At 42.9% G+C, this 14,814-nt stretch overlaps 1 protein-coding gene across 4 annotated transcripts in view; it reads left to right on the top strand.

The window, feature by feature from the left end:
- LOC126336694 (huntingtin-interacting protein 1-like) overlaps window positions 1-14,814 on the top strand; it is a 462,476-nt gene that overhangs the window by 413,161 nt on the left and 34,501 nt on the right. For all 4 annotated transcript variants that reach the window (XM_050000659.1, XM_050000677.1, XM_050000651.1 and 1 more), the window contains exon 15: window positions 13,601-13,798. In XM_050000659.1, the coding sequence (XP_049856616.1) occupies window positions 13,601-13,798 (198 nt within the window). The remainder of the gene's footprint in view (window positions 1-13,600; window positions 13,799-14,814) is intronic.

Raw genomic sequence — 14,814 nt, 5'->3', positions numbered from 1 at the left:
AGGCCTTCTGGCTCCGTCTCAGGGTGGGTTCCGTAAAGGCCGCTCCGCCGCCGACAATCTGGTGAGCCAGGAGTCGGCCATTCGTACAGCCTTCGCCTGCCGTTAGCATCTGGTCGCTGTCTTTTTCGACATGCGGAAGGCGTATGATACGATATGGCGTCATCACACCCTTTCTACGCTTCATGGATGGGGCCTTCGGGGCCCTCTGCCAATCTATATCCACAATTTTCTGTCGTATTGTACCTTCCGCGTGCACGTCGCGGCCTCATATAGTTCCTCCCAAGTCCAGGAGAACGGTGTGCCACAGGGTTCTGTTCTAAGTGTCTGTCTGTTTTTAATAGCCATTAACGAGCTCGCTGCGGCCGTGGGAAATTCTGTCTCCGCTTCCCTGTATGCTGACGACTTCTGCCTTTACTACAGCTCTATTGGCTTTGCAGCTACTGAACATCAGCTACAGGGCGCAATCCGCAAGGTGCAGTCTTGGGCTGTAGCGCATGGCTTTATCTTGACGGCGAGCATCTTACAGTGGTGGAGTTACATAGCTTTTTGGGGGTGGTTTTTGATGCCCGGTTGACTTGGCTGCCTCATATTCGGCAGCTTAAACAGGCGTGTTGGCGGCATCTAATTACTCTGCGATGCGTGAGCCACACCAGGTGGGGCGCCAACCGATCTACTCTCCTATGGCTTGACCAGGCGTTGATCCAGTCCCGTCTGGACTATGGGAGTCTGGCTTATGGCTCAGCACCCTATCTGCATTGCCGCTGCTGGACCCAGTCCTCCACAGCGGGATACGCCTTGCCACTGGTGCCTTCCGGACCAGCCCTGTGGACAGCATACTTGTGGAGGCAGGTGTCCCTCCACTGCGGTTACGACGCCAACAATTACTGGCTGCTTATTCTGCCCATGTTTTTAGCTTGCCCGGGCATCCAAATTATCGAGTCCTGTTCCCGCAGTCAGTCGTCCGTCTGCCAGAACGTCGGCCCCGGTCGGGTTGTCCGATTGCCGTACGCGTCAAACAGCTTCTCTGCGGGCTAGGGTGTTTCCCTGTACCACCTCCTTTCCGGGCCCCTCTGCATACACCCCCATGGTGTGTGCCTCGCCCTTGCCTTCGGCTGGACTTGGCACAGGGCCCGAAGGACTCAGTCCCTCCGGTGGCCTTCCGACACCGCTTTTATTCCATCCTGGCCACGTATCAGGGCTCTGGCGTTGTCAATACCGACGGTTCGATGGTTGCTGGTCGTGTCGGTTATGCACTAACTCTAGGGGACCATTCTGAACAACATTCGTTGCCGGCTGGCTGCAGTGTTTATACTGCTGAGCTGGTCGCCATCTTTCGTGCCCTAGAGTATATCCGCTCCTGCTCAGGTGAGTCCTTCGTTATCTGTAGCGATTCCCTGAGGGGTTTACGAGCTCTCGACCAGTGTTTCCCTTGTTCTCGTCTGGTGATGGCTATCCAGTAGTCCCTGCATACTCTTGCCCGTTGTGGCAGATCTGTGGTCTTTGTTTGGACCCCGGGCCATGTTGGGATACCCGGAAATGAAACTGTTGACCGTCTGGCGAAAGAGGCCACTAGTGCACCATCTCTTGAGATTGGCCTCCCAGCGACTGATTTGCGGGCACTATTACGCCGCAAAGTTTTCGATTTATGGGACACTGATTGGCGCAACCTGCCCATGCCAAACAAACTCGGCCGTATCAAGGAGATGACTACTGTGTGGCAGTCATCCATGCGAGCCAACCGCATGGAATCAGTCGTCCTTTGTCGGCTCCGCATTGGCCACACCCTACTCACGCACAGGTATTTACTGTGACGTGAGGATCCCCCTCTTTGTCGTTGTGGGGCCGTCCTTGACGGTGGTCCATATTCTGTTGGAGTGCGCCCTTTTAACTGTTCTCAGGCAGACTTTTGCACTGCCTGATACGCTCTCTGCGCTTTTATCTGACGACTCTTCCATAGCGGACATAGTTATGAGTTTTATTCGGGCAGGGGGATTTTATCGCTTAATGTAAGTGTGTGAGTTTTTTGTGATGATTCTGGCCTCTGGCCTACGATTTGTCTGATTTTTAATGTGTTTCTCGGTGGTTGGCTTTTCCCTTTTTGTTTGTATGATTGTCCAACCACCGTCACACTCCGTGTGATTTTAGTTCATCTTGTCTGGTCTTTGTCTACGTTTCTCTTGTTCTGTGTCGTCTGTCTTATCGTCTGTTGATCGTTTTTATTCTCTGTGGGTGTTCTTAGTGTTTGGAAAACGGTACCGATGACTGTAGCAGTCTGGTCCCTTTAACCCCCACAAACCAACCAAACCAAAGATTAAGGAAAGGCAAACCTACGTTTCTAGCATTTGTAGACTTGGAGAAAGCTTTTGACAATATTGACTATAATACTCTCTTTCAAATTCTAAAGGTGGCAGGGGTAAAATACAGGGAGCGAAAGGCTATTTACCATTTGTACAGAAACCAGATGGCAGTTATAAGAGTCGAGGGACATGAAAGGGAAGCAGTGGTTGGGAAGGGAGTAAGAAGGGTTGCAGCCTCTCCCCGATGTTATTCAATCTGTATATTGAGCAAGCAGTAAAGGAAACAAAAGAAAAATTCAGAGTAGGTATTAAAATCCATGGAGAAGAAATAAAAACTTTGAGGTTCGTCAATGACATTGTAATTCTGTCAGAGACAACAAAGGACTTGGAAGAGCAGTTGAACGGAATGGAGAGTGTCTTGAAAGGAGGATATAAGATGAACATCAACAAAAGGAAAATGAAAATACTGGAATGTAGTCGAATTAAGTCGGGTGATGCTGAGGGAATTAGATTAGGAAACGAGACACTTAAAGTAGTAAAGGAGTTTTGCTATTTGGGGAGCAATATAACTTACGATGGTCGAAGTAGAGAGGATATAAAATGTAGACTGGCAATGGCAAGGAAAGTGTTTCTGAAGAAGAGAAATTTGTTAACATCAAGTATAGATTTAAATGTCAGGAAGTCATTTCTGAAAGTATTTGTATGGAGTGTAGCCATGTATGGAAGTGAAACATGGACAATAAATAGTTTGGACAAGAAGAGAATAGAAGCTTTCAAAATGTGGTGCTACAGAAGAATGCTGAAGATTAGATGGGTAGATCACATAACTAATAAGGAAGTATTGAATAGGATTGGGGAGAAGAGAAATTTGTGGCACAACTTGACCAGAAGAAGGGATCGGTTGGTAGGACATGTTCTGAGGCATCAAGGGATCACCAATTCAGTATTGGAGGTCAGCGTGGAGGGTAAAAATCGTAGAGGGAGACAAAGAGATGAATACACTGAGCAGATTCAGAAGGATTTAGGTTGCAATAGGTACTGGGAGATGAAGAAGCTTGCACAGGATAGAGTGACATGGAAAGCTGCATCAAACCAGTCTCAGGACTGAAGACAACAACATCCTTCCTCAGCTTCAGAATTTGAGGTTCCTCTGTCTTCATCCTCCCTGTGTGCTCCTGAAGGCTGACCCATGTGTCTGATGCGCAACAGGTGACAGTGTAATGCATAATTCCCAGCCCCAGGTTGACAGGTGGAGTTCACCCAGGAAGGGGTGATTGCTTGAGCTGCTAGGTTCCCAAATTGCTGATTGGTCCAACTGTCTGGTGTTCCGGATGTGTGAAGTGAGATGTGAACAGTCATGCAAGACAGGTGCACTCCCTTGTGAAGGGGATCCCCAGTTGGAAGGAGCTTGCCATCTGAGATGCTGGCAGTCTACGAGGATTTTCTCGTAATGAGCCAAACATCTTTACAATCAGTGTCTACAAAATTTAAACGCAATGAGGCTAATGATACAAAGACCCTTCCAGGGGCACCATGGCTCCTCATGGTTTCACATACTGAAGATAGTCAGTCCTTTGCAATGGAGAAACCATTTATTATTCAGAAAGCTGTTGATGCAATTGCCAGCCCTGTGAAATCCAGCTCTCATTTGCGGCCAGGCAATTTGATTTTGGAGACCAATTCTAATTCTCAAGCACAAAAACTGCTTGCTGCTTCACTTCTCTACGACTATCCCATTTGTGTCGAGGCCAATAGAACTCTGAATTCTTCATGGTCTGACTGAGGCAGAAATTCAAACATACCTCTCTGATCAGGATGTCATTACAGTCCATTGGCTGATGAAAAAAAGTAGATGCATCCCTAGAGCACCCACGTACTCTTTTTCTCACTTCTGGTAGTGATGCTTCCATCAGATTTCAAAGCAGGTTATGAAATTACCACAGTCTGATTTTACATTCTGACCCTGATGCCCACAGTATCATTGTTTCAACCACACTCGAACGTCTTGTCAACACCCAGCCAAATGTGTAACATGTGGTAGGGATGCGCATGAGTGCGATTGTCTGCCTCCGACTCCTCCCCACTGTATCAACTGGGATGACAGCCGTGCTATCTCCTCTCAGGATTGCCCCATGTATCTCAATGAGTGGGCTGTCCAGGACATCCAGGTAAAAGAAAAAGTTCCTTACCCGATCACTCTCAAGTTATTGGCTAGTCACAAACCCTGCATTCTACCATCTGACACTTACAGTACTTTTCTTGCTACATCTCGCTCCATGAAGGACATGGCAATGCAGACATGTGACTTCAAATTCGGCTCTGAGGTTGTGAAATTGCCCAGTGTCACGGTAGCATCACTGTCTCCTCATCCTGCAGTGCAGCATGCCATCAAACTCTCAGCTCGAGGGGCAAAGTCACCAGCTACATAACTGGTTCGCCACAAAGACAGGAGTAGTACTCTTGTGTAGGCTTCCTACATCCATCTATTGAGCCAACAAACACAGGATTCTTCCTCTGATAACTGGAAAGGCTTGAAGAATTCCAACAAAGGCAAACAGTCTTCTCCTTCGCCGACTCAAAGATCCTCTTTGACAGTGTCACCAGACGACACGTTTGCCTCCATGTTGCTGGTGCGCACCACCAACCATTTTTCTGCATTAGGCTCTGCAAACCAACAGCACAAGAAAGCCGATGCTTCTGTGGACCTCATGGAACACGATCGTCCTGCCTCTGTGCCCTGTAGAAGCGAGTATTCGAAGGCTAGCACTAGGCAGCTGGTGAGGTGACACCCCTTCATTTTTTCCTCACCATGACTCTCCTTCAGTGGAACATTTGTGGCCTTTGATCCAACAAAGATGATTTATGGCTATTTTATAATTACAGCATCCAGTTGTTCTGTCTTCAGAAAACAAAATTGCATCCTCACTACTGCTTTGAGCTTTTGCATTTCTTCCCGGTTGGTTTGACCTTCCCCCTGAGGTCGGCATTCCATCTCATGGGGGAGTCATGCTGTCCATACGGGATGATGTTCATAGTCAACCCATCTGCCTGAATACTTATCTTCAAGCTGTTGCAGTTCTCCTTTTTCTTTCCTTATCTGACATTTTCCCTTTGTACCATTTATATCCCTCAGTTATTCGATGTCACCAGGGCAGACTTACTTAATCTTATTGGGCAGCTACCTCACCCATTTCTGCTGCTCGGTCTTTTTAATGTGCACCATCTCCTTTGGGGTTCTCCCAGAATCTGTTAGAGAGGTGCTTTATTGGATGGCTTTCTTAATCAACTTAACCTCTTATGCCTTAACACCAGAGCACCCACATTCCTTTCAGTCTCCTCTCACACATATTCCCATTTGGACCTATCCTCCTGTGCTGTCCAACTTGTCCGTCGTCTCGAGTGGTCCGTTCTTTCTGAAACCTACTAGAGCGACCATTTGCAATGTGCTATCTGTTTGCTGACTCCTATGCCACCTTTGTGTACACCCAAATGGCAGCTTACTAATGCAAACTGGTGGCTTTACTCCTTCCTGTTGACCTTCAAAGAACAAGATTTCCCAATTTGTGATGGCCTGGTGGAATATCTTACAAACGTTATCCTTACCGCCACAGAATGTTCCATTCCTTACACTTCCTCATTACCATGCTGTGTCCCTGTCCCTTGGTGGACTGAGGCATGCTGCAATGCAATTCGCTGGTAAAGGTGTACTCTCCACGTTTTTAACCATCATCCTACGATGGCAAACTGCAGTCATTATAAATAGATGTGTACACAGTGTCTTCGTGTTCTTCAGGATAGCAAAACAGCTAGCTGGATTCCATTCACTAGTTCCTTTAACTGTTCCACCCACTCCTGTCATTTGGGCCAACCTCTGACTGCTCTCTGGAACCAAGATTCATTCCCCAATTTCCGGCCTGACAGTAGAAGACAATGTCATTGTGGACCCTATTGCTGTCTCCAACACCTCGGGCCACCATTTTGCGGAAATTTCAAGCTCTTTCCAATATCACCCAGCCTTCCTCCATTGGAAATGAGCAGGCTCAGGCGATAATCTTCTCTTCTCTTAGAATCGTGAGTGCTACAATGCCACCTTTACTATAAGGAGCTAGATCATGCTCTCAGTTCATCCCAATCCTCTGCCACACGATCAGACGCTGTTAACATTCAGATGTTGTAACACCTTTCTTTTGCAGGCAAGCACTTTCTGCATAAGGCCCTCTATTGTTTGTGATCTACAAACATTAAAAAAAAGTTAAGCATCACCTCGGTTCAGAGAATTCCGGAATGTACAGAAAATTGGAATAGAGATCAACGTAAACATAATTTCTGCCCTTTTTATTGCTCATGAAAACTACACATTGCATGTTATTACCACCATACAGTGAGACCTTTAGAGGTGGTGGTCCAGACTCCTGTACACATCAGTATCTCTATTATTCAGCTGCACTTCCTCTTGCATTGATGCATGCCTGTATTCATCATGGCATACTATCCACAAGTTGATCAAGGAACTATTGATCCAGATTGTCCCACTCCTCAACAGCGATTCGGCGTAGATCCCTCAGAGTGGTTGGTGGGTCACGTCATCCATAAACAGCCCTTTTCAATCTATCACAGGTATGTTCGATAGGGTTCATGTCTGGAGAACATGCTGGCCACACTAGTTGAGCGATATTGTTATCCTGAGGGAAGTCATTCACAAGATGTGCATGATGGGGGTGTGAATTGTCATCCCTGAAGACTAATGCCTCACCAATATGCTACCAATATGGTTGCACTATTAGTCGGAGGATGGCATTCATATATCATACAGCCCTTATGGCGCTTTCCAGGACCACTAGCAGTATACGTCAGCCCCACATAATGCCACCCCAAAACATCAGGGAACATCCACCTTGCTGCACTTGCTGGACAGTGTGTCTAAGGCATTCAGCCTGACCGGTTTGCCTACAAACACGTACCCGACGATTGTCTGGTTGAAGGCATATGCGAAATTCATCAGTGAAGAGAACGTGATGCCAGTCCTGAGCGGTCCATTCGGCATGTTTTTGTGCCCATCTGTACCGCACTGCGGTTGCAACGATGGACCTTGCCATGGAGAACGGGAGTGAAGTTGCGCATCATGCAGCTTCTTGCACACAATTTGAGTCATAACACGGCATCCTGTGGCTGAACGAAAAGCATTATTCAACATGGTGGCATTGCTGTCAGGGTTCCTCTGAGCCATAATCCATAGGTAGCGGTCATCCACTGCAGTAGTAGCCTTTAGGCAGCCTGAGCGAGGCATGTCATTGACAGTTCCTGTCTCTCTGTATCTCCTCCATGTCCAAACATCATCACTTTGGTTCACTCCAAGATGCCTGAACACTTCCCTTGTTGTGAGCCCTTCCTGGCACAAAATAACAATGTGGATGCGATCGAACCGCGGTATTGACCGTCTAGGCGCGGTTGAACTACAGACGACACGAGCCATGTACCTCCTCCTTGGTGGAATGGCTGGAACTGATTGACTGTCGGACCCCTCCGTCTAATAAGTGCTGGTCATACATGGTTGTTTACATCTTTGGGCGAGTCTAGTGACATCTCTGAACAGTCAAAGGGACTGTGTCTGTGATACAATATCCGCAGTCAACGTTTATCTTCCCGAGTTCTGGGAATCGGGGTGATGCAGAACGTTTTTGATATGTGTTTGTTTACGATACAGGAGACAATCGGAGTATCACTCTTATATTGTTTGCAGATGATGCTGTTATTTATCATCTTGTGTAGTCATCAGATGACCAAAACAAATTGCAAAATGATTTAGATAAGATATCTGTACATTGTGAAAAGTGGCAATTGCTCCTGAATAAAGAAAAGTGTGAAGTTATTCACATGAGTATTAAAAGAAATCCAGTATATTTTGATTACGCAATAAGTCGTACAAATATGAAGGCTGTAAAGTTATTTAACTTCTGGATTACTATTACAAATAACCTGAATTGGAATGATCACATAGATAATGTTGTGGGGGGAGCAAACCAAAGACTGATTCGTTGGCAAAACTTTAGAAGGTGCAACAGGTGTACTAAAGAGGCTGCTTACACCACGTTTGTCCACCTTATTCTGGAGTATTGCTGTGCATTGTGGGATTAGTATCAGAAGGGGATTGACAGATGACCCCAAAAAAATGTTCGAAGTAGGGCAGCTCTATTTGTGTTATTGTGAAATAGGGGAGATAGTGCCACAGACATTATACATGAATTGGAGTCGTAATCATTAAAACCCGGGATCTTCTCATCATGTTTCACTTTTTATTCATCATAGCAATATGGCAAAGGCCATTTAATTTTTAGTTCTGGACCTCTGTTTCTCTGTGATATATTTTATAGACCTTCCTGCACGTCCCTGTTTGTAGCTGTTTTTTCTTATGTCAATTGGGATTGACTTGTAGTAGTCTTTCAACTCTTGTCTTCATGTTCTATAGTTTTGACTTGGGCTCATACGACCTCAGTTGGATTTGCAGAGAGAGAAATAATTGCCACATTAACTGCAGGCATCTGTGGAGGAAAGGTTTCTCTGTTTGCACCTCTTTGCTACAGCATATGGTATTTTCCTGTAAAGCGTGCTACTGGAAGTGTCTTCTGAGCCTTGGCACTGCTTGCACCAGTGCTGAGCTGTCCACACAAGTGCAGGGATCTAACGTTCCTTTGGTGTTAAAGCTCATGTTTAATTTATTTCATCATCAAAACTTAACAGCCTGCCATACTGCTACTTGATAGGTGCACAACCCGTGGAGACATCAATGGAGAGTCAGTTTTGTGTGTGTCTGTAAAGTAAACAACAATGTAGGCTCCTGCAGTACCTGTGGAAGACTAGTGGGCGAGGTTGATACCTTGCTTCAGGGAAACAAAGGGAAACATTATTCAGAACCCAGCTCATGGTTTTGTGTCCTTAGCATGGATCCATTTCATGGAACTCATTGAATTACAGCGAGTGCGGCTAAGTCTAACCTCTTTTTGTGAATACACTAACCACTGTGGAGCCACATTTGTGGCTGTTAAAGACTGAAATCCCCAACTGTGTTAGATTAGATTTGCATAAAGTACCTACAGTTTCTTTTATTTCTAATAGAATTTTGCTTTGGTGTCTGTGTTAATTAGCCCTGAAGAACATTAACAGCATTTCTCGTGTTGTCTTTAAAAAACTGTGTTGACTGATTCCTCACTCACAAATAGTGAGCATTCCTTATTTGTACTTTCAATGTGTTCATAGACATTTCTTGTGGCAGCTTACCTTTATAAATGTGTTTTGCAATTAATTGTGCCTGTTATCATTCCATATGCTGACCTGTCTGTCTTACGTTCCACACCTAGCAAACTCATAGTACCTACCTGCCCTGTTAAGTGAGGAACACAATTTCCACAAGAACATTTTTGTTTTAATTTTTCATTCTTTCAGGCTTGAGACACGGACTGCTTTTAAAATCGCCACAAAATTCTCTATTTTGGTAAGAGGAACAATAACTTTTGTAAGAACATGTGTTCCACCCAGCAATCATACAGGAGTCTCAGTATGAAAGCTGTGTAAGTTTTTAATGTATCATCATCATCATCATTTAAGAGTGATTATGCCTTTCAGCTTTCAGTCTGGAGCATAACCCCTCTTATAAAATTCCTCCACGATCCCCTATTCAGTGCTAACATTGGTGCCTCTTCTGATGATAAACCTATTACTTCAAAATCATTCTTAACCGAATCCAGGTACCTTCTCCTTGGTCTGCCCCGACTCCTCCTACCCTCTACTGCTGAACCCATGAGTCTCTCGGGTAACCTTGCTTCTCCCATGCGTGTAACATGGCCCCACCATCTAAGCCTGTTCGCCCTGACTGCTATCGCCCTGACTGTTACATCTATAGAGTTCATTTCCAGTTTTTCGTTGATTTCCTCGTGGACACCCTCCTGCCATTGTTCCCATCTACTAGTACCTGCAATCATCCTAGTTACTTTCATATCCGTAACCTCAACCTTGTTGATAAGGTAACCTGAATCCACCCAGTATTCGCTCCCATACAACAAAGTTGGTTGAAAGATTGTACGGTGCACAGATAACTTAGTCTTGGTACTGACTTCCTTCTTGCAGAAGAGAGTAGATCGTAGCTGAGCGCTCGCTGCATTAGCTTTGCTACACCTCGCTTCCAGTTCTTTCACTATGTTGCCATCCTGTGAGAATATACATCCTAAGTACTTGAAACCATCCACCTGTTCTAACTGTGTTCCTCCTATTTGGCACTCCATCCGTTTATATTTCTTTGGCACTGACATTACTTGCGTTTTGGAGATGCTAATCTTCATACAACAGTCCTTACATTTGTGATCTAGCTCTGAAATATTACTTTGCAAACTTTCAATCGAATCTGCCATCACAACTAAGTCATCCGCATATGCAAGACTGCTTATTTTGTGTTCACATATCTTAATCTCACCCAGCCAGTCTGTTGTTTTCAACATATGATCCATAAATAATATGAACAACAGTGGAGACAGGTTGCAGCCTTGTCTTAACCATGAACTCAATTTACCGTCTACTCTAACTGCTGCCTGACTATCCATGTAAAGACCTTTAATTGCTTGCAAAAGTTTGCCTCCTATTCCATAATCTCATAGAACAGACAATAACTTCCTCCTAGGAACCCAGTCATATGTCTTTTCTAGATCTATAAAGCATAGATACAATTCTCTGTTCCACTCATAACACTTCTCCATTATTTGCCGTAAGCTAAAGATCTGGTCCTGACAACCTCTAAGAGGCCTAAACCCACCCTGATTTTCATCCAATTGGTCCTCAACTAATACTCGCACTTTTCTTTCAACAATACCTGAGAAGATTTTACCCACAATGTTTATTAAAGAGATACCTCTGTAGTTGTTACAATCTTTCCTGTTTCCATGTTTAAAGATTGGTGTGATTACTGCTTTTGTCCAGTCTGATGGAACCTGTCCCGACTCCCAGGCCATTTCAGTTATACTGTGTAGCCATTTAAGACCTGACATTCCACTGTATTTGAGGAGTTCCGACTTAATTTCATCCACCCCAGCTGCTTTATTGCACTGCAATCTATTGACCATTTTCTCCACTTCCTCAAATGTGATCCTATTTCCATCATCATTCCTATCCCATTCTACCTCGAAATCTGAAACATTACTGATCGTATTTTCACCTACATTGAGCAACTCTTCAAAATATTCCCTCCATCTGCTCAAGGCATCCACAGGATTCACCAACAGTTTTCCTGATCTGTCCAAAATACTTGTCATTTCCTTCTTACCTCCCTTTCGAAGAGTGCTAATTACACTCCAGAATGGTTTTCCAGCAGCTTGACCCATAGTCTCCAACCTGTTTCCAGTCTTCCCAAGATTTCTTCTTGGATGCTGCAATTATCTGTTTGGCTTTGTTTCTTTCTTCATCATAACTTTCTCTGTCTACCTGAGTTCTAGTATGTAGCCATTTTTGATACACCTTCTTTTTCCTTTTACAGGCTGCCTTGACTGTGTCATTCCACCAAGCTGTTTGCTTCATCCTACTTTTACACGCTACTGTTCCAAGACATTCTTTAGCCACTTCTAGTACTGTGTCTGTGTACCTTGTCCATTCCTTTTCGAATGACTGTAATTGACTACATTCAACTAACTGGTACCTTTCTGATATCGCTGTTATGTACTTGTGCCTGATTTCCTTATCCTGAAGTTTCTCCACTCTTATCCTCCTACATATGGACCTGCACTTTCAGCCTCACAATCCCAATTTCACTGCAGATTAAATAATGATCAGTGTCATCAAAGAATCCCCTGAATACACGTGTGTCCCTCACAGACTTCCTGAATTCCTGATCTGTTATTATATAGTCAATGACACATCTGGTTCCCCTGCCTTCCCAAGTATACCGGTGAATGTTCTTATGTTTAAAAAAGGAGTTTGTGATTACTAAGCCCACACTGGCACAGAAATCCAAGAGTTTTTTCCCGTTCCTGTTGGCCTGCATAGCCTCTCCAAATTTACCCATAACCTTTTCATACCCTTCTGCTCGATTTCCAATCCTGGCGTTAAAATCACTCATGAGCAGAACACCGTCCTTGTCCTTTACTCTAACAACTACATCACTGAGTGCCTCATAAAAACTATCCATCTTATCTTGATATGTCCCTTCACAATGCGAATATACTGACACATCCTAATTTTCTTGCTAGACACGGTCAAATCTATTTAATGTACTGATGATTAAAAAAACTTATCTTTTCATAAGTGTGTTATTGTTGCAATTTCTCTGTTCATGGTCTCCAGCTTACACAATCTGTGACTTATGATATTCGTAGAGTCTGTTTTGTGTTCTGTATCAGTTTTGTGTGGGGCCAAATGTGTGGGAACACATCTGATCAGTATTGCAACTTGTTGTGCATGATATTTGACCACACACAGTAACCCTTTTCTTCCAGAGAAACTCATTTTGTGTTTGTAGAACAATGTCACTCAGTTGCTAATATTGTTGTTAATAAACTAAGTGTCCATTCACTGTAGTGGACCTGCACTTCACTCTAAGGAAAAATGTTCTTGTAATCAACCAATGTAAAAATGTGTTAAAATATGTGTGGTGAATTCTTTACAATTTCCAAGAAATATTTGATGAGCTGTAATTTGTAGGGGAGATTTATTTATAACATGAAGAAATGTTCATGTAGTGTACTTGCTGCAAATAGTATAAGAATGACGTAGGACACTGGCTCTGTTTGTCAGCTTACTATGAATTCCTTGGAGGATATGTCAATGAACGAAAGCTTTCAGCGAACAGCCTTATTTATTGTAAGCAGTTTGCGATTGGACGAGTTCACATTCAGATGCTTTATGCTTTAGAATTTAACATTACCTCAATTAAGTGTAGATAATTTTAAAATAAAATAAATGAATTTTGAAACAAATGCTCCTAATGACAGCTGTTGTAGTGACTCAAATATATAATTGTAGAAATTCCTCTTTTTGGTATCTGTTTGTGACACCTGTTATCTGAAATATTTTCTTTAAATATAAATACCTGTAAAGTAATTTTGTAGCAAGTAGCATACAGCATAATAATTGCAGTACTAACATGCATATGTTATTGAATCTCAGCATATTGTAAAGAATGTGATTACATAAATATCTTCATTAATGCTTTGAAACTTTCCCATTATTTCCATTATAATTGATTTTTACTGGTAGAAAATTTGCTATCAGAATAACTCTATGCGAGTGTGTTGTCTGAAAATTTGAAGATTGTTTTCATGTTGCAGATTATTTTCAAAGTCTGACTGATCCTGTTGTTGCATCATTGGATGACATCAGTGCTTCGTACAAAATGTTCCATGACAACTCGGCGAACATAGACGACCTCTTAAAACATATTTCACATGTTGCACATCTAATATCTAATTATTTAATTCAAGGAAAAACTACTTCAAACACATCACCAGACATAGAATTTGGAGAGCGTAAGTTGTGTATAATTATAATTATTGATGTGTCATGCTCCAAAAGAGAATACTTTCTAAATGGAGGAAAATGCTATATTTTCTGTCTTTTTGTGAGAAACAGTTTTCATATTTTTTTCTGTCATGTCCATCACTTCTTTATATTGCTGTTGTCATATTTAATGTGTCTACAACAGTTATGATAGAATTTTTTAAATTTTTTAATGGTTAGATGGGTGTTAAACAGTGAAGTCATCCAGGCCGTACTCATTTAATGGTAAGAGTAGTTAAAGTTATTACAGTTAAAAATGAAGACTATTTTTCTACAAACTCAACCATTAAAATGTTGCAAATACAAGTATCCTTGTACTGTTATCATTTACTTAAAATACTGATAAAACAGTTTAGGTGTATATATGACTCGCAGATTGTACAATTAATAGGTTTAATTGGCCATAAAAGACCTATGAATCCTAAATAAGTGAATAGGCTGAACAGAGTAGTTGCTAACAGCTAAGAATTGATTACTAATTTGTCTGTGATCAATGAGGTTATACAAAATGTAAGCAATAGAACTGCTTTTACTGGCTGAGTATATGGTATTCCATGTATTTAAATTACTTTTACACTGAGTGCATATTATGCTTATCCTCTATAAATTGTAATGTACAGTGTAATTTAACTGGATACATAAAAAAATCTTATCACCAAGTGGCAGCAGACCACACACATAAAAGGAGGTTATAATTACAATTAGGCAAGCTTTTGTAACAGTGGCTCATTCTTCAGGCAGAAGGGTTAAAGGGGAAGGAAGAGGGATGAAGGAAAAGGGCCTCAGGAAAGTCACCCAGAACCGTGTGTTAGGGGAGACGTATTAGACGGGATGAGAAGTAAAGACTGATTGTTGGGGACTGCATTGGACGAGATTTGAAAACCTTATAGCTTAAAGGCGGAAGACAGGCTAATATGCAAGACAGATATTACTGCTTAAACATTGTGCAGGAGTTAAGAAGAGTGAAAAACTTTAGTGCATTGTA

This window comes from Schistocerca gregaria, chromosome 1 (genome assembly GCF_023897955.1).
Source record: "Schistocerca gregaria isolate iqSchGreg1 chromosome 1, iqSchGreg1.2, whole genome shotgun sequence".
Lineage (NCBI taxonomy): Eukaryota > Metazoa > Arthropoda > Insecta > Orthoptera > Acrididae > Schistocerca > Schistocerca gregaria.
Note: the sequence above shows the minus strand (reverse complement) of the source record. Positions and strands in the feature narration are given on the sequence as shown.